The sequence below is a fragment of the Rhinichthys klamathensis genome, unplaced genomic scaffold (assembly GCF_029890125.1).
Source record: "Rhinichthys klamathensis goyatoka isolate OS25496 unplaced genomic scaffold, OSU_Roscu_1.1 h1tg000896l_1, whole genome shotgun sequence".
Classification (NCBI taxonomy): Eukaryota; Metazoa; Chordata; class Actinopteri; order Cypriniformes; family Leuciscidae; genus Rhinichthys; species Rhinichthys klamathensis.
Window position 1 is genome coordinate 106963 of NW_026607246.1, and position 19292 is coordinate 126254.

The 19292-nt window shown below is 38.8% G+C and overlaps 1 protein-coding gene across 2 annotated transcripts in view; it reads right to left on the bottom strand.

Moving 5' to 3' along the window:
- Positions 1-19292, bottom strand: part of rspo2 (R-spondin 2) — a 62185-nt gene that overhangs the window by 17166 nt on the left and 25727 nt on the right. For both annotated transcript variants that reach the window (XM_056244005.1, XM_056244006.1), the window contains 3 exons: positions 16558-16746; positions 7240-7383; positions 6480-6668 (listed from right to left, as the gene is read on the bottom strand). In XM_056244005.1, the coding sequence (XP_056099980.1) occupies positions 6480-6668; positions 7240-7383; positions 16558-16746 (522 nt within the window). The remainder of the gene's footprint in view (positions 1-6479; positions 6669-7239; positions 7384-16557; positions 16747-19292) is intronic.

Genomic DNA, 19292 nt, shown 5'->3' on the forward strand with positions numbered 1-19292 from the left:
ATTCAAGAGAGCTTTAATGTCACACTAGCCATATAGAAGTATACAGAGGGGGTGAAATACTGTTCCTTTAAGGCCCTGTGGTGCATTTAAATTGACGCAATATAAAGAGACACAAAAGATAATATTTTGAAGAACGTTTCAGCTTTTTTGTCCATACATTCCATTTTAGGGTGTATTCACACCAGGAAAGTCCGATAGTTCACTTGCTTTGGTCCGGACCAAATAAATTGTTTTTTTGTTTTTTTTTGGTACGGTTCGCTTTCACACTGCTCTTTTTGCAAGTGAACCAAAATTTGTAAACAAAACCACACGTGTGCTAAGGTCGTCCATTCATTGGACAAGGATTCTCAAGTAGGGAAATCAGGAAGTGCAAAAAAGGCTTAACGTAAATTAACGCAGCATCATCCTTGTATTGTAACTATCGTTACATTATATGAACTGCAAATGTTTTTTTTTTTGCATCTATGCACGATTAGACTAAAGAGAACGCTCTGTATGTGAATGTCCTGATGCACACACTCATTCATTCCATTCCAATGATGCACACACAACGCGCAGAAAGACGCACAACAGATGTAATGTAGTAGGCTACAACAGATCACATTCCCATAACGCAACTCCGACTACGGAAGCCTGTTAACTCAAAGGCGCAGTGCTTTCTTGCAATTGGGTCGGTTCATGTTCACACCGTAAACGAACCGTACCAGAGTTCGTTTGGAACCGTACCGAGACCACCTCTTCAACTGGGTCTTGGTTCGGTTGTTTGGTCCGCACCCGAGTTCGATTGCTGTATTCACACCTGCCCAAAAGGTCCGCACCAAGGGGGGAAATGTTCGATTCAATCGAACCAAACAAGGCAGGTGTGAATACACCCTTACATTTACATTTATGCATTTGGCAGACGCTTTTATCCAAAGCAACTTACATTGTATTCAATTCAAGGTACACATTTTATATTCTTATCAGTTCTTGCTTTCCCTGGGAATCGAACCCATGACCTTGGTGTTGCAAGCGGTCAATGGGGTCAATTAAAGGTCAATGGGGGTCCAAAATAGTGGTTTGTTTTTTTTCACTCCTGCGCCCGCTAAAAATAAGTGTCTATATATTTCTTCCTGCTCCTTGCCCGCTACTTTTATGCTTTGTTAAAACAGATCTACAGATCTACATTGATTTCTTTAGTCCCGTTTCAGTCTCACTATGGTGTCATAGGCTATCTTTTTCAATTTCCACAGACATGATGCTTCTGACCTCACCCTGTTACATTTGTCTTAGCAGGAAAAAGGAAGGTGTTTTTCCATGCTGTCGCATATAACCGAGAAACATGTCCAACCATGTGCTTGTAAAACGCTTATTTTTGTTAATAGACAACTAGACAGTAGACGTTAACATATAACATTCTGTACCTTAAAACATGAAATTTAATTTGAATTTTAAAGGCATTCTCAATTGAATTCTGAAAAGCGTAAAACTCTTGCAAGAAGCCAAAGTGTCTAAATGATACATTTAAGAGTGAGAAAGGATCATGAGCAACCCAAGAAGGACAAGGAACTGTCACAGATAGCAGGGCATATAGGAAAAACGGTATGTTTCGCCTGCTTCAAAAATGGGAAATCAATTGCACCATGCAAGGCTCTTTGGCCCTGAGCTATAGAATCTAGAAACCACAGAGAATCGTTACGAGAAGTTGAGCATGCATATCATTGCACTATGGAGTCTTACTTGTTCCTGAAGTAACATTTCCCCCCACCCGATAGAGCCACTCATAAGTGGCGCAGACGTGGTTATGAGTGTACCAAAATGTCATTCAATACACAACTTCTAGCTGTCTGAGAATCTGAAAGCCGCTTTGCTACGAACAGAAAAATTATCCAATAAGTCTCAATGTCGTGTTTGTGTCTGAACCTCAGTCACACCAAATACAATCTTAGGGAATTACTACTAGGATTAGGGAGATGATTGGAGGCAATAAGAGTCTAAGTTGTTTACACAACATTTAATACAATTGACATTAAGTAACCTGCTGCTTGTTGGTTGCAAAAAGGCAGAGGGCTAACAACCTTTGTGGAAAACCTTTGCTCTGGGAACGAAGGAAAATCTATCCACAGAACAGCAGTTCTACGGACAGACGCTGATGACGCTGCTGGAATATCACTCTACAGAGCACTTTCATGGCAGAATTGTCTTAGCATTGCTCTCTCTCTAGTGTGGCTGGTCAGTCAGTTGATTTGATGACAGGGGCTTGGTTAGGTGAAAGCTAGAGCTCAGCAGGCATTTCATTTTCGCGAACAGCCGGGCGACTATTAATAAATTGTGTTTACAGCCCACTCTATACACCACCCTGAGGAGTCCCGTCACGCTGCCAGAAAGAGGCCGTCTAGCCTGCTGGGAGAGCGTCGGCCCGGCAACCGACTCCCAGATCCTAAGTAGGAAAGTGAACGATGGTGATATTCAACAATAGTCAGCAAGACGTTAATTCAAAGTTAATTTTATCAGATTCATTCAAATCAACAACGTGTGAGTTTGATACTTTTTTTAAAAAAGTGATTAATTGAAAGAACTGTTTTATAAGATTCATTTGTTTGGGAAATGGACTGCACTATATCTGTAATGTTTTGCCCTAAGTAATGTAATGATCAGATTTATTCATTTAATTTAAATTATGATTATGTTTTTTGGTAACACTTATAAAAAGACAAAATCAATTAACAGTATTTAATGAATTAGGTATTATTAACAATTTATAGCATTTAAATTATAAAAAAATATATTTTACTGTACTTCAATAGCCTACTTTAGACATTCTACTAACTATAAGTAACTTTGCAACAACATGTCAACTAACTCTCAAGTCAAGAGTATTAGTAAGTTGTAAGGGTTAGAATAAGTTGGCATGTACATGCAAAGTTACTTTGGCCGCATTTACACTGCCCAATTCGGATTTGTTGACTATATCCGATTTATTTGACGACTAGCTTACATCTTCTTTTAAAAGTGACCCATATCCGATATCGGCATTTACACAATACAGTTGGCGAAACAAACCAAGGTAGATGTACAGACCAGGAAAAGGAAGTAAAAACAGATTAGCAATGGACGCAGACAAAATGATAATACAAGCTTTTGCTTTCTGCACCACCTTTAAAGGTCAGCAATGCATTGGGTTGAGCCTTCGCCCTCCATTGTGCCATTGAAAAGAGTCATGTGATTGCATTTGGTGTCCACCTGAGTTGATGTCATTAGCCACGTCAATGACGTACGACTCGCACTGACGGGAAAATTCGATCTGTCCGCTTACATGGCAAATGCACGTACCACATATCATTCATTCCACATATCAATGAGACCTGAAACCGACCTGAAAATATCGGAATTCATGTGCTAACCCCCAATCTAAAGTAATTGTAAATATCTACAGAAAAAAAGGGCCTACTACTTACTGTTGCACTGGTGCATGTGAGTGCTTTAAACTACTGGTGTCCAGATGTTTTCATCTTTTCTTAAGTCGCTCGTGCGTCAAGTTCAAGCTAGGGTCTGTAAATGACGTCTGGCGACATTTAAGCTCAAAGAAACGGAAGCTGGATGATCAGATAAACAATGCCAGAAATACATTCACATGTATAACTCCTCTGATGTTATTTACCTACTCATATTTCCTGCCTTTGTCTAATCCATAGCAATCTGCAAAGTCTGCTGTTATGTAATCTTATACCGATTTCCACAAGCGGGTGTCTAGTATCTAATGTTATGTGCATTATGGTAACAGGGTTGTATTCTAGCACACTCCCCCACAGTCACCTTTTACCTCATTTTTATTCTCATGTAGAGCAATTTGCTTGGCAGCAGGGCATACATAAACTTACACATGCGTACATGTTTATAGTCTGGCTGTAATCCTATTTATGTCTCACAAAGTAATTTGTTATATTGCAGAGCAAAGCTGTCGTATTAGGTAGCATTCAGGGACTTATTGGTAAAGTCCTTGGAATCCAGTGTAATGTAAGAGGTTAGTCGGGGGCTATGTTATCCTGGCCTCTCGTTTAATGAAGACTCTAAACCAAGCGCCCATATCCTTATACAAAGGCTTTGGCTACTTCCTGGTCAACCATGCACAATATTTTATCTGCCGTACCTGCACTGGGATGCAAGACAATGACTATAACATTATTATTTCTATAGAACATCACATGCATATCTAAAGGGCCTATTACACCTGGTCACTTCATGCGTTTTTAATGATCAGATAGCGATCCGATTTGTTAAAACTGTTCAATTCACACTTGGCCACATAAATGTTCCTACGCAAAACAAATATAAATCTGATCTTTAATTCCCGCTCTATATGCTAATTTAACGGTGTTCACGTCAGAGAAAGCAACAGATATGGGCTGCATTTCAAGATCAAAGACTGCAATAGGAGAGAGAGTGGCATCAGTACCGGTGAGATAATTTAGTCTCACTACTTTTAATTAAGATAAGTGTGTGTTGAGCTTCAGGATGCGACATCGAACTACCAGTGTAGCCTGATTCACTAATCAAATTACTTTTATGAATCTTATGAATGAGTCTTTTCGTGAATCAAATACATAATGCGCGACCACTGCAGCTCAATTCCCAGACAAATGATTCTTATGAGCAAGTGCTTTTTTTATTATTATGAAAACCACACAGCATGACTAAGTGTAGCCTGATTAATTAACAAATTATATTTTTAATTGGTTCTGTACAGCATGCCCAGAGTAGTCTGATTCCCAAACTAATGACTCTTAATATGTCGTTCTTTTAATGAATTGCTCAAAAATACTTTACTGCTTTTAATCCGTCAGACAAATCCTTTATTGAACTGAATTGATCAGAGTCATCATCATTGTATTTAATGATATCTATATCGAAATAAAGTATTGTGTCAGTATCATTACTGACTGATTGTCCATGTTACAACTTGCTATTTATATGCTATTTCCAGTTAGTGACTCATAATGACCATATTACCATGTAGGACTTTTCCATAAGGTTACTTGGTTATTGGTTTCTAAATGTAAAAAAGGAGCGAGCACTGCGTGTTTAATTAAGACTTTAACAATGGCTCCTAATCACTGACCTCAGATGAGATACTGTAATTGAAACCAGGAACCATGCATCACAATGCCAGTTTTTAATTAAATATGACTATAAAGTACTTTTGGAAAAGGTCAGGAGGAACTGAATTAGGGAGGGAAATTCCTGTGGAGAGAGCCAACATAGGGTACAGAAGGAAGACATGCCAGAAAATCACTATTTCCAACCTTCGCTCCGCACCTTACAAGCACCGAAAGGGGAAAAGAGCCATGTGACATGTTAGAAACATACTTACTCAATCAGCACGTCTCTAAAGCAGCTGTCAGAGTGCATATGTACCAAAGTAGACACATTTTTTTATTTCTTCCAAATGATTTAAATGAAGATGAATGGATTCAGTTTTAGCGATGCACTTCTCAAAACTAATAGCTCATGGAGCAAAATTCAGTGGCTGTGACCTGATACTAAGGTGGACGTTATGGAAATTTAGATACAGTACGAGACTGGGGTACCTAAATAAACAATGGAAACTGAGCAAGTTCAGCTTTATATTGCCTCAGGTCTCTGGGTTGACAATTAACCTTTCCATAATCAGTCAAAAACTTTCTCAATGTGAATGTGTTGTCCTTTACTGACCTCAGAAATTGAAATTGCATGTGTACTCGGTGTGACAGTATCATAAGTCAGTGACCACAAAAGATTTAAGTTTGTTCAGGTGAGCAGAATGAAAAAAAGCTGCGAGGAAACGTCTCGATTAATTATCATCGTGAGTTTTCCTGATAAGCCCTCCTGAATACGGCAATTATTTCCACGAGTAAACTTGGCCCATCTCTTCTAAAACTAAACACTTTATAAAATATGTTTCCTTGGCTCTATTTACTCAAAAAATATTTTCCCTCCGATTTGACTTCTCGTTTTAGTGGTAAAATACATGCACCACCTACCGCAAATAACTCTCTTAGAGAAAGGAAACAGAGTACCATTGAGGAAACCTGCACTTCATACTTTAAGGAATTCCACTGGGAGGAGAGGAGAATAAGTGAGAGAACACATACGCTCTCAAAAAAAGAGAGAGAAAAAAACCTAAGGCGAGCTGGCTAAAGTGAGCATGGAAAAATACTAATAAATCATGAATGAAAATGCCAGTCGACATTGAAAACCCAATCGGCTGACTTTTCAATCCAAAAATACAGAGCTCAAGATTAAACAGGTGAGATGCAGTCGAAATGGCCACAGTTATATTTCCTTCTTCAAGTGGAAAAGGTTTGGAAATCTAATGAAATTGATGATTTGCAGAAGGAATTAATGATTTTTATCTTAAACCAAGGCTTGTATTGAAGGCATGAGCAGGCCTAGATCCACATATGCTGATCCAATCACACACACACACACACACACACACACACACACACACACACACGCACCTCTCCTGCAATGTCGCATAGCCATTTTGCATCTCCTGGACTCGGCGATGGTTGGACATGGTATTGTGTCCTTTGGTGGCTTCTTCACAATATGCCGTGTTCGGGTTTCCAGACCCCACTTGAAACCACAGGTCTTGTTTCTTCTGGCGCAGGTCCCCCACTCACTCCACTGGCCCACCTCACAGCCCTCTATTGGGTGAAAGAAAACTTATTTAGAGAACTAGATGATAATGATAATGAAAACCAATGATAATGGCTATGAAGGTTTGGATATGATAACATATCTGATGTCAACAATATCTTTATTCAGAGAAGTTTTAGGTAAAAAAAAAAAAAAGAGAGATAGAGGTTTTGAAAGTCTTTTGTGGAACAAAGCATTGGATATTAGAGAAAGATGATATTTGTAAAAATCCGGCTTAAACTGGTAGCTGTTTTTGGAATATAGTAGCTGGTTCTAGTCTAAAAAGGTCATTAACTGTTCCAAGCTGGTCATTATCTGGCACAAGCTAATCATTTGCTGATTGACCAGCAACTATGTCCCAGAAGCCAGCTTGACCACCTTAAATTGGTTTGACCAGTTGGTAGCTGGTTTGTTGCTGGTCTAAGATGGTCTAGCTGATGCAAACGACCATCTTGGAACAGCTAACGCGCAAACCAGAGAGATTTTGTGATGGTGTCATTACAAACCAGTAATCATGTTCCAGAACAGCTAACAGATTTATCTGGATTTTCCAGTAGGCGTGTATAAAATGATACTTACCTCCGCACTCCATGCTGTCCTCCAGGGGAGCAAAGCCCTCCGGACACTTTTCGAAGCAATGGCCCTTGTGCAAGTAAAAACCAGGCTTGCACTTTGTGCAGAAGTCTTTGCTAAAGCAGGCCTCACAGTTATCTATCCTACACCCTGTGAAGAAACAAGAGAGACAGACGTCAGTCGGGACAGCAGACAAAACCTCCTCATCTGGAGCAAACTGAAGGGTGGGGGAGGGGATCGACGTGAGAGATGGATTATGAGGTTGGGAAAAAGGCATTTTGATGCCATGTGAAGCTTTTCACTTCAGGGGAGTGAGATATTCCAGTGCAACTTCCACTGACATGCATGTTGAGCCAGGGAGTGTGGGGTGTGAGAGTTTTTAGGGCTGCATACAACTCCAAAGATGTGACGACATCCGGAATGAGGAATTACCTCACCATGACCCCTTCACAGAAGAAAGGAAAGCAGAACATCTCAGCCTCCAAGAGTACAGAGTTAGAAGGAAAGTTTGGCTCTCATTCGCTCTCTTGACTGAGCAAGTGGCGGCACACTTTATGAGCATACAATCATTATTAGCATACTTCAGCAAGAACTCAGCATAAAATCATTATTAGCATAAAATCTGAGCAAAGTTTTAAGAAGAATTTAACATGCAGTCATTATTAGCATACAAATTTCACAAATTATAAATAAGAACTCAGCATAAATTCATATGCATCATAAAATCTTACCAACATTTTTAGGAGGAGCTTAGGAGCAAATTTGAGCAAATTTTCAGCAAGACCTTAGCATACAATCATTATTAGCATAAAATCTTAAAAGGTAGTCTAGGCCTATGTGAAATAATCTAGTCAGGCAGATGATGATGGTCTCCTGTGTTAACATCAGAGTTGGGTGGAAGAGAAAGAGAAAGAGGAGTCAAGACACTCTGTGAATGAGGCAATACCGCCGAACCGATCCTCCCACGCCCCGCCTTGCCACAGCATATCAAGGGCAGCGTGCCAGCATGTCATCAAGCTGTGACTCTGCAAATAGCACGTCAAGCAGAGCGAAATTACATGAGCCTCACCAACAGGGCGATACGCTGGCCTGCATAATTAAAAAGAGCCACTGGGAGCTGTCTAATTTATGGCGCTTCTAAAAAGCTTATTGCCAGATAGGCAAAGGATCTCAGATTACAGCTATCCACAAACATGTGAAGCTGGTTGCTGGTTCCACTCAGGTAGCTTAAGGCACCTGTTTGTAGATCTTTAGTGGAAGGTTTGTACTTTTACCAGTCTGCAGGTAAGGATGCATTTAATAAAAGGTTTGAAAGAGGAAAATCTGGCACAGTACAAAGAGATAAGGCTTGGGCTTTAATCTCTGACCTCTCTGGGTTTCGTGAAGGTTCTCACCATCACACCCCCCTAATTAGACCATCTCCAGTTAACCAGCCTGTCTCCTCAGCTACATTCCTTCCCAACAAATGAGTCCTTCCCATTCTCCCTTTGAACCCCTGAAGCCTCAGCCCACTTTTCCTGATCTCTCACGCTTTCTTTATCCAGTCCAAACAATCTCATGGCGAGAAAATACACACACACGCACACAGCACTCCGACAACCATAATCACCATCATTATCACTCCCAGGGGAATGATTGTGATAAAGTATTTTTTGACCTTTTTGCAACTTTTAAAACCTGTATGCAATAAATTGAGGTTGTAATTTACTGTGAATACAGGCGTCAAGCAACACTCCTTTAGCCTAATTACATGCACAATAGGTTCGACCTTCATACTTACTTAATTATACTTAATTATAGTAGAGAAATCAGGAAATCATGGGAGAAATTATGGAGAGATCAGTAAGATTTTTTTCCAGCTGGCCCAATTCTGATACTTTGTGTCAGGGTTGGGTGAAGGGATGAGGTCACGACTCAATAATGCAGAATTTAATAAAAACAATTAAATAAAAAAACTACCCCCAAGGGGAAAAACAGGACCAGCAGCAGGTCTTGACTGGACCAACAACAAGGCAGGGGAACACAAAAGAGGGAACATTTGAAGAAGATCTGGCACAGGACACAAACAGACACAAGGAGAATAAATAGGGAGCAAATAAGGCAGGTAATGAGGGAGGACAGGTTGGACAAATGAACCAATAATCAGATAACAAGAAGGGTGGGGTTACACAATATACATGGGAGCACATGGCACAAAGAAACAGACATGACAACCATGTGCTCACACTAAACAAAACAAAAACAAGAGCACATGGCCAGGGAACACCAAGTGTAAGACAAGAACACGCAGCTAATGAGAACACTCATAAGCCGCGTGTTCACACAAGACGCAAACTGCGTACCACACAGAACACAACAACTCACACGGACAAAACAGCGTACGGCCCAAGCGAACTCGGAACCACGCTCACAAGACAGGAGTGTCAGATCTCTGTCACCAAACCAAGAATAAATAGACCGAAGTGACAGAAGCCTGATACTTTGCCCTGCCCGATTTTTTTTACTGGCACCACCACAAAATAATTTGTATTATTTAAAAAAAAATTTTTTCAATCTATTTTTTTATTATTCATTTATTTTTTGTTTTTATTATTATTATTATTTCTTTAATTATATCTTTATTTTTCTTTAAAACGTATAGTTGTCTTGACAAAACAAGTTTTCATTCATCATTTATTTCTTTTCAAAATACAAAAAAGCCAGCAGGCCATCCTTATTGTTGAACCCTATTACGGGAGCAAGACTCCAACTTGTGGTGCCCGTATGAGCACCAACGATCAATGTGTTCACATGCGTTCAAACTGCTAAGCCATAGTTTGCAACAAATGTAATACACACTCAGTCTGAACCGATGAGATACACAGATTATAGAGACGAGACGAGTTGTCTCGTAGCTTTGCTGCAGGCAATGTAAAGCACGCTATTCAAAAAGAAAAAAAAGGACAAAAAAAAAGTACATCTTCATCATGTCATTATTTTTAACACCCTTGTCTTTACATCAGCCAAGACACCAGGGCAGAACTGCATCTTTTGTTTGATAAACACATGCTCTGGCTGGTCGAATTACACTGTGCTGTAGAGATCTTGGCGCAAAGTCTGAGAAGAGGAAGGCCACACAGATGGATCTACTTGCTTTTGTTCCCAGATTAATCAGAGCTCTGTCTCAGTCTCTGTGTCCCTACATGTCCAATCTATGACAGGGAGCAACAGCTAATAAATGAGCTTTGTAACAGAAAAGCCGCCTCTGTCCTCGGCCTGATATACTGCAGCCGTTGGGAGGCTGTCATCACCTTTTGGATCGCTTACTTCAACAGGGAATTGAGGACGAAAAAGAAAAAAGAGCAACTACTGGCACACGACTCAGACAGTGACTGGACTGACTTGACATGAAATGTCATTTGTCATCCATGATCATGTGCAGATGCTGCAATATCAATATCCTCTGTGTTGGAATATCTGTTAGAAATTAGTAATGCTATATCTGTGTATCTGAATAAGGTGAGCCTGGGTTCAAAAGCCTCATATTGAATCAATAATCTAACCATCAGTGAGAAGATCATTTAGGGTCTCAAACCACCAAACTGCTATTAAGAGCTTATCCTTAAATCCAGCCTGCAATTCAAGCAATATTTTTTTACATTACAATGTATTATATAATTTATAAAAATGCACCCACGCACACACATATATACATAAATATATATATCATATATATATGCATTTTTATAAATTATTTTTAAATCTATGAAGATATATGTTGGTTATATATAAATACAATCTTTTTTTTTTTTTAAGTGTAAAAAAAAAAAGGCCACCGACATGAGACACTTGTTCCAGCAGGATTAAGCTTGGTGCCACTTTTGAAGGCCTAGATGATAACATGAGGCTAATATGACATAATTAGATTACTTGTTCTTCCACAGACATGAGGATAAGAACAGGCGGTGGGAATCTGATGAAAGCCCAATGCAAAAAGGACAAAAAAAAATTTCCTAAACAGAACATTATAGGAAATTGCCTACTATTCTGCAAACTGTTGCTTGAGATTTATTTTTATACTTTTTTTTCCACTTGGCTTTCAATGTGGTTTTCAAGTCAAGTGCATGTTGAGTTGAATCATCAAGCTTTAGGGGTGATCTAATCCTGAAAGACTTGTGGCAGGAATGCCTCTCTGCTGTGGTCTGGATGATTTTTTTTTTTTTTAAAGAACACAATAAAGCAAATTATTATGTGGACATTCGAGCCAGTGTTATATTCAAGCGGCTGCAAACCACCTTAGCCAGGGCTGTTGAAAGTTTACTATCATTTTTAAGCAATTAAACATGTAATTTTCAGTAACTTCTTTTTCAAATAAAATTCAACATTAAATCCTATGACATTGCCTTGTAAACAAGGGGTAAATTTGGTAGCCGGGCCTTGAGGTCACAGAAACCAGTGCATAGTATTCTGCAGCCATCTGAGGTGCAAAAGGGATGCCCATGCTTGGGGAGTTCTAAATCCAGCCACATTTTTCCATTTCTCCAACCCAGAGAGCTTCACTGAAAGAGCCTGTCTCATCTGACCTGCTTTTTTCCCCCTGGAGAGCATTAGGCAGTTGACTTTCTCACACCCCAAAATGTCATTTTGCTGTGACAGTGGGTGCACCAGACCAAGCCCTCTGGGTTTTTCTTGAGGACCTTGCAGCACCTATTTGCATGATCCTCATGCAACTTCCTGCAAGAGAGGACTGTTGATGTTTTGTCCGTACATTTAGACACTTAAAAGATAAGTTCACAGATGTTCAATCAGTTCTGTATTGTTACAATGTTGATAGTATATATTTATGGAGAAAGATTACACATTGTTCATATATACAGTATATGAACAATGTATAATCTTTCTCCATGCTACCTGACTTATTTGTCAGCAAAGGTCAGCTGGACTTGTCATTTTGTCAACATGTTATTTTGAGTCATCCGACAGACTTTTGACAGCCCCAAGGCGTTTATTGAAATTACAGATCGAACTTCCGTATATGTATTCCCTCCCATGGATAGTCAGATTGTCAGAAGGTTGGTGCCAAGTTCAAAAGTGCATTTTGGGTGTTGAAGTTTTTGGGGTGTTTGTTTTTTGGCAAAAGAGAACATCACAGCCCATTTTCTATTTTGTCTAGCCATGTAGCACTGATTACAGCATAGAAAGCCAAGTTTGATAAAAAGCTCATCAAACCCAACTGACATTAGTAAATCTGAAACCAAATACAGTATATACTGTTATAGCAACACTATATAACAATACTCAAATAAGATTTTATAAATAATTTAAATAAAAAGAACATTCTGGTTGTCAAAGTTAGTGGCTATTCTGGTTGTCAAAGTTAGTGGTTAAAGGTCCAATTGGCTGGAAAGTCATTCCAAAATTGGCTGAGAAAAAGTCTAACATCAATTGTTTGCAGAAATCACTTGGTTTGATGTTTCGTTATTTAATGCAACAACAGTCATTCATTTTAACTGTGGTCCGTTTTAAGATGTAGGCTACTATAATAATAACAAAAATACCAACTACTAAAGTGTCCGTAAATGTATATTCACTTCAACTGGGGCCATCTAAATTCTCAAATGATCATTCAGACGTGTAAAACTCAGTAGAAACAGGGTGAAGGATAGGTGTACCACTTACACAGTCTGGCAAATCGAGCTCTCTGGTGTGAGAGTAAGACAGAGGGGCCAACGGCAATTGCTCTTTTGCAGGTCCCAAATGACATAACTTTAACTGCAACAACTCATTCTTTTCCAGAGGGTACAGGACTCATTACCTCATTGGAAGGGTATATTGTGGAATTGTGTTGATTCTTTAACAATTGGGTATCACTTCAGGCAACGGTCCTTTCGTGTGGCTGAGGTCCACCTCAGTCCCATTGGATTATCATAACTACCTGTAAAACTCAGAAGCTCAGGAAGGTTTCGAACAGACTTACCCAAACGCCTGCATTTGCCCATTTAAATTAGTGTCAACGTGGGAATTATTACAACAACAGTACAATAGGAACAGATTTTACAACACCAATGACGATAAAACATAGTAAAAAATTGGATGAAACAATTATCCTTGACATGGGGGCTCTCATGTGGCACATATACTAGTCCTGGATGAGCTGTCAAAAATACTTGAACTACACGTCTAGGATATTGGCAATCAGAAAGCTCTAAAAAAGGGTTTCTATGTGATTAAAGAGATGACAGGAAACTTCACGTATGGACAAACAGGAGGTCATCTGGGGCCAATATCTATCATTCAGTGGAAGGCTGCTTACTAACATGGGCTATTATTAATCATGCCAAAATGATTTCATAAAGTCAGCATTAAAACTCACAGCCCTGTCACTGTGAAGTCACATGTCCATAAAAGAGATGGATCAGCTTGTTGGCTACTGTAAAGGTTATGATTCTCCCTGATTGCATGTTATACCCTAATTCTCAGTCTAGAGGCTTTTCATGCATTTATCTGCTTATGTATCCGTGAGAAAGGGGGGGGGGGGGCACTGACATTTTTAAAATGTAAAGGGAAAAAAGGAGGGTTCAAGATAGATGAGGAAGAGGGCTTCCACTTGACAACCTGTGGAAAAACTGATGGTACCAGCACACCAGTTCTGTCTGCATTCTGAATCTCTTTTCCAGCGTTTATCTCTCCTTCATCCTCCCCACACTCTCTTTTTATCTGGTTAGCTTTAAGTGGTAGGCTGCAGCAGTGTTTAGGAGCAACTAACCAAAAGCAGAAAGGCTATTGCGCACAGTCAAACAATCTTGTGAGATCAGGTAATAATTAAACCAGCTCTCCAAGTATGTCTCTCTCAAAAAGTTCTATCAATCATCATCTACTGAGTTTTACAGATCATTTGAGAATTTAGATGGCCCTTCACTCTTAAAAATAAAGTTTTCAAAAGTGATGCCATTGAAGAACCATTTTTGGTTCCCCAAAGAACCTTTTAGTGAACAGTTCTTAAAAGAATCCTTTTTTCTTCAGGTAAAGAATGTTTTAATAATCTAAAGAACCCTTTTTTTCTTCACGTAAAGAATGTTTTAATAATCTAAAGAACCCTTTTCCACAATAAAACAACACTGGACCCCATTGACTTTCATTGTATGGGACATCTTTCAAAGTATCTTCCTTTGTAGACCAGTCATGTTTGTTTGCATTGACAGTAAATGATGACAGAATTTTTTTTTTTTTTTTTTGGTGAACTATCCATTTAAATCAATTATGCAATCTTCCTTCTACACATTTGAGATGGTTGGGTCACGCATATGATGCTCGCCAAAGGTAGGTCAGTGTTCAATTTGGATTTCAAAAGCGCTCGACCCCACCCCACGGCTCCAGCGGAAGAGTCTGGACTGATGTAGTGCAAACCTGTCTCCTCTTTGCATTTTGTTTTCACTCAGGCCTGGCGATACTGCGAAGCATTCTTAAACGAGATAGGATCACACACACATTCAAGGTCTAATGATAAGCAGCTGCTGCTTAAGTGATTTCAGAGCATGTTTTTTAAAAACACGATCAACTCCAATGTAATCCACCATTTCAGGCTCTTGGAAGAACGAACTTCAGTTGTGCTGAAAACCCGGACAAGAGAGAATGCGGACTTGCGGAGCGAGTTTGAACGGATGCCGTGTGTTCGAAATTGTTCCCAGTGACCCGACGATTAGTTCTCGCACTTACCCTGATAGAACATACCATTATGACTGGCACACATGAAGAGCTTAGCGAAGATGACAGAAAAAGCATAACTTAAGGAGATGGGTCAAATGCGAAGCTGGATTACAAAGTCATGACTGAAACAGTGATCACATCAAAGTAGGCTTTGCTCGGAGATTTGATGCTACGTGACAATGTGAGGTTTTGTTCTGGGAGAAGTTCTCCTGGAAAGGAATCCAGATTAACTGGCCACATATCAGTATCATTTAAAATCAAAATTCAACCAGGACAACGAATGGTTGGAGGACAGTCTCAGAAAACAACATGCCTTTGTCCCTTCTCCACAACTTAAGAACTTACAAAATGTAGGTGCAATGACTTTGATTACTAGTGGAGAACAGGCAAGCTCTATAACGCTAAGTAGCCTCAATTGGTACATCCATTTTATGGTAAATGAGGCGTTTTAGGTGTTTCCCCCTCCTCCTCTTTTGATAAAATTGGCAGATAAATCAGTATAGAGTTTGCTGAGTGAGAAGGGACATGTTTTTATACAGGGGTGTCTGTACTCCATCTGGGTTTATTAGCATTGTAGGTCCTGACACACTCCTCTGAGGTTTCAAGTCTGTCTGTCAGGAGTTTGGCTCGAACAATCCAAAGAGTTAGTGTTTTGTTTTCACATAAAGTACAAAGCCAACACCTCAGGCTTTTCACTTAACCTCAAAGGTCCGGAGTGTCTCAGGCCTGGCGCAAATGTTAAAATAAGGTTATGAAATACAGGGCATGGAAGGAGGGGGATACACAATTCCAATAGGACTATTATATTGCTCTTTGCAGAAAAATATAAGAATGTTGTTTTCCTAAATCATTCTTGTTTCTAGAGATGGGTGACATCCAACATCTGACAAGTCAATAATTGAAGTCGACTAAACGTCCTCTTCTCATAAAGAATCCCATCTCAAACGCCACGTATTAACACACTAGGTCAAGAAAAAAATATTATAACTTTTAAAAACTCATCTCGAGACCCTTGCAAAAACACATCTTATATAAACACACCCTAGAAAATGTGTCCGATCAGGTCAAACCGAAACTCATTAGTCAATACTCAAATCAATTATTGCATTCAGTTCATAAAAAATATTTAAAAAAGATTTCAGTTGCCCAAATGACTAGTTGATTTAGGGAAAAAAATTGTTTTGCACATCCCTACTTGTTTCATACACATGAATGTAATATAAAAGTTAGATTTGTTTGATCGTAGTTTAGGAACTACAGACAACACTTAAACATATAGTAGAACACATGGAAAATGCTGGAAAAAGTGTCTTCACAAATCACACCACTCTTCAGGAGAAATATTTATCTAAGATTAAGATTACAGATTTCAATAGTGAATATCCTATATGCAAAGTCTGCCAAATCGACAGTTGTCAGATTTGTCAGTTCACTCAAAACAAGCTTATTGTATCAAATACAAGGCCAAATTACTTTGAGTAGGCCTATTCACAGTATGTGACACAGTAAATATATTATCTACAGAGTAAAGAATGCTAAAGCAGCATGTCTGTGCTGTAGCATCCACACACCTGTGCTACAAATAGGCAGTGTGTGTACTATGTGCATATATGTGAATGAGTAAGTGTAGGATCTTACTGGAGCACATGTTGATCTCTGTCCCGCGCATGCCGTAGTAGCCTGAAGGACAGGCGTGGAGACACTCGCCGTACTGCCTCATCCTCTCCCTCCTCAGGAACAGGAAGAGCTTGGGCTGGCAGTTCATACACCCGTTGTCCTTTGAACACACCGAGCAGCCTTTACAAATGGGATACGCTCCATAGCTAGCTGCAATAAAGGAAGACACAAAACAGACACTTTACCAAATAATGCAAAAGTGACATCTTGACTAGGGTTGCCAACAATCTACATTTCTTTATAGAACATGCCACTTGAGATTTCAGTAACCAGTAACAATTGTGACAATTACTCAAAGTAAAAAACAAAAACAAAATGCTGCAGTCACCGTGTATGTACGTATAAGAAATGAAGACATTTTATTGACTTGACTTCAGCCTAAATATAACATGAATATGTTATAATCATTATCATCCTTGCATGCAATTTGTTTTCTAATATATTATAATATGCAATAGTTTAACAATGACAATTGTATACTGAATGGTAAATCAATTCAAATGAGATACAGAAGCTTTCCCAAGTGTTTTAATGTGAGACGCTAAAATAAGGGACAAATTGCATGCCGTATGGAATGAATATATAAACGCAAGATTCTTTGCTTAAATACAGGACTATCAGCAACCTTAATCTTGACCTACATCATGCAGAATGTACTGAAATAAAAACGTACTGTACACTTACACTTACTGAGGTTAAGTGCTTTGCTCAAGGGAGCACGGTGATAGTTCATGACTGCTTTCTTGCAATCAAACCAGAAACGTTAAGTTGTAACCGCTTAACCACAGAGCAAGCTGACTACAAAGGGCTCTGTTGAATGGATAAACGTGTGCTGCTATAGAACTGTCTAAGACATTTTCATTGACACATAAAACTTTCATTGACTAAAGAAACTGTCATTACTGTGACACTAGCGAGGCCTGACGTTTTCGCAGCACAGTGATTTGATTCAAAGCTCAACTCCTGTAAGTATAGTTCAGACAGCCGCTGAAAGCCCAAAACCGCATTGACTCCGAGAAGGATCATGTTGCTGGTAGAAGACAAAGGAGCCAGTAACGACCATTCCGTTTCACAATAAAGGTCTCTTAATGTAAGCGCCTTAGCCTCCCCTTTACAGGAAAATGTCCTTGGGCGCACACAATAGCTGCAAACCAGAGACATTGCTATTGATTGGAGCCAAGTTTTAAATATCACAAACCGAGATAGAGTAACAGTCCGAACTGGACGACCCACCACAACGCTTTATAAAATATCATGCATTTCGCTGACCTTTTTCCCATTCCCTTTTTCCCTAATCTTTTCTTCAGTCTGAATAAATAATTAAGAGCGCACCATATAAAAAGAAAATTCTGCATGGCTTAATATGTGTCATTCATAAACATTTTCCAGAAAATGATACAAGAGAAAGCTTAGAGAGATGGACAAACCATACACAAGGAGGAGGGAAGGTTTGCCGTTTAAAATAATCCTCACTGTTCTAATACTCTTCATCAATCAATCTGCTCCCCAAATGAACCAGGGTAAAGCTCACCAAAATCTACATTGAGACATTTGTAGTTCTCAAGATATTGGTTTTAGTACAAGAAGTTATTTTAAAATAAAATATGAATCTCTCACACTATAATATTTCATTTTATTTTAAATGACATCTTAATTGATAAGTATTTCAATGAACATGTACATCATTAAATATAAAAAGTCTGGCTGTGCTTAATGGGTACGTTTTGTACCCTTTAAGCACACCCCTGTTGTTGCCAATAAGCTCACAAGATGTTTTATTAAAAATGTGTGTTTATTTTAAACAACCTTTTTAAAGAATAATTGAAATTTTTTTTATTTGAAGGTACAGAGTCTATCACAAAAAAAAAAAAGAACTCTAAAATCAAGCACAGATTCTAAAAGATCAGGGGTCTCATTTATAAAGCGTGCGTACGCACAAAACGGGGCTGGAAACGTACGTACGCCAGTTTCCACGCAAAGGTTGTGATCTATAAAAAACAAACTTGACGGGAGAATGTGCGCACCTTTAAGCAAACTTTGAGCAGTGCGTACGCACGTTTTGGAGACGGAGCAGTTTGGCGACACTGGTGACATTGGTGAGCTGGAGCTAAATGTCTTTTTGGTCACTTTTAGACCGAAAATCTAAAGAAAATTATACATACAGTATACAGAAAGATAATACAAATATAATTTCACTCACCAAGCCTATCACATGAAGCAAACATCCATCCCTTTTTAAATGTCCGGATATTTAACAAAGGGTCTCGGTCCGGTCGCTTTGTTCTTTAGTGAAACTGACGCAACCTATCTAAAACCGTAAATCTTCATTATAATCATAAATACAGTGTTCTGTGAAATATGTTCACAATAACAGTTTAAATAATTAAAACTATGTTTTACTTCTGATATAAACATTTAGATTAAATATGCCATTCTGATTAATGGAGTTAGACACTTAAATTACATGAAATCATTACTGAGAAGTTACAACATTTTTTTATATTCAATAAATAGAAATATTTGTTGTGGATACAATTCTTTCAAACACTTTTCCTCTGGCATGCTGTGTTTTAATGTGTTAACTACAGAGATAATTGCTTATCAAGATATAGCAGATTGTCTGAGAAAATAGTTTCGTCCAAATAATGCACTACAAGGTCTATCTGTTTCCATTAAAAATATAAATCAATTAAAAA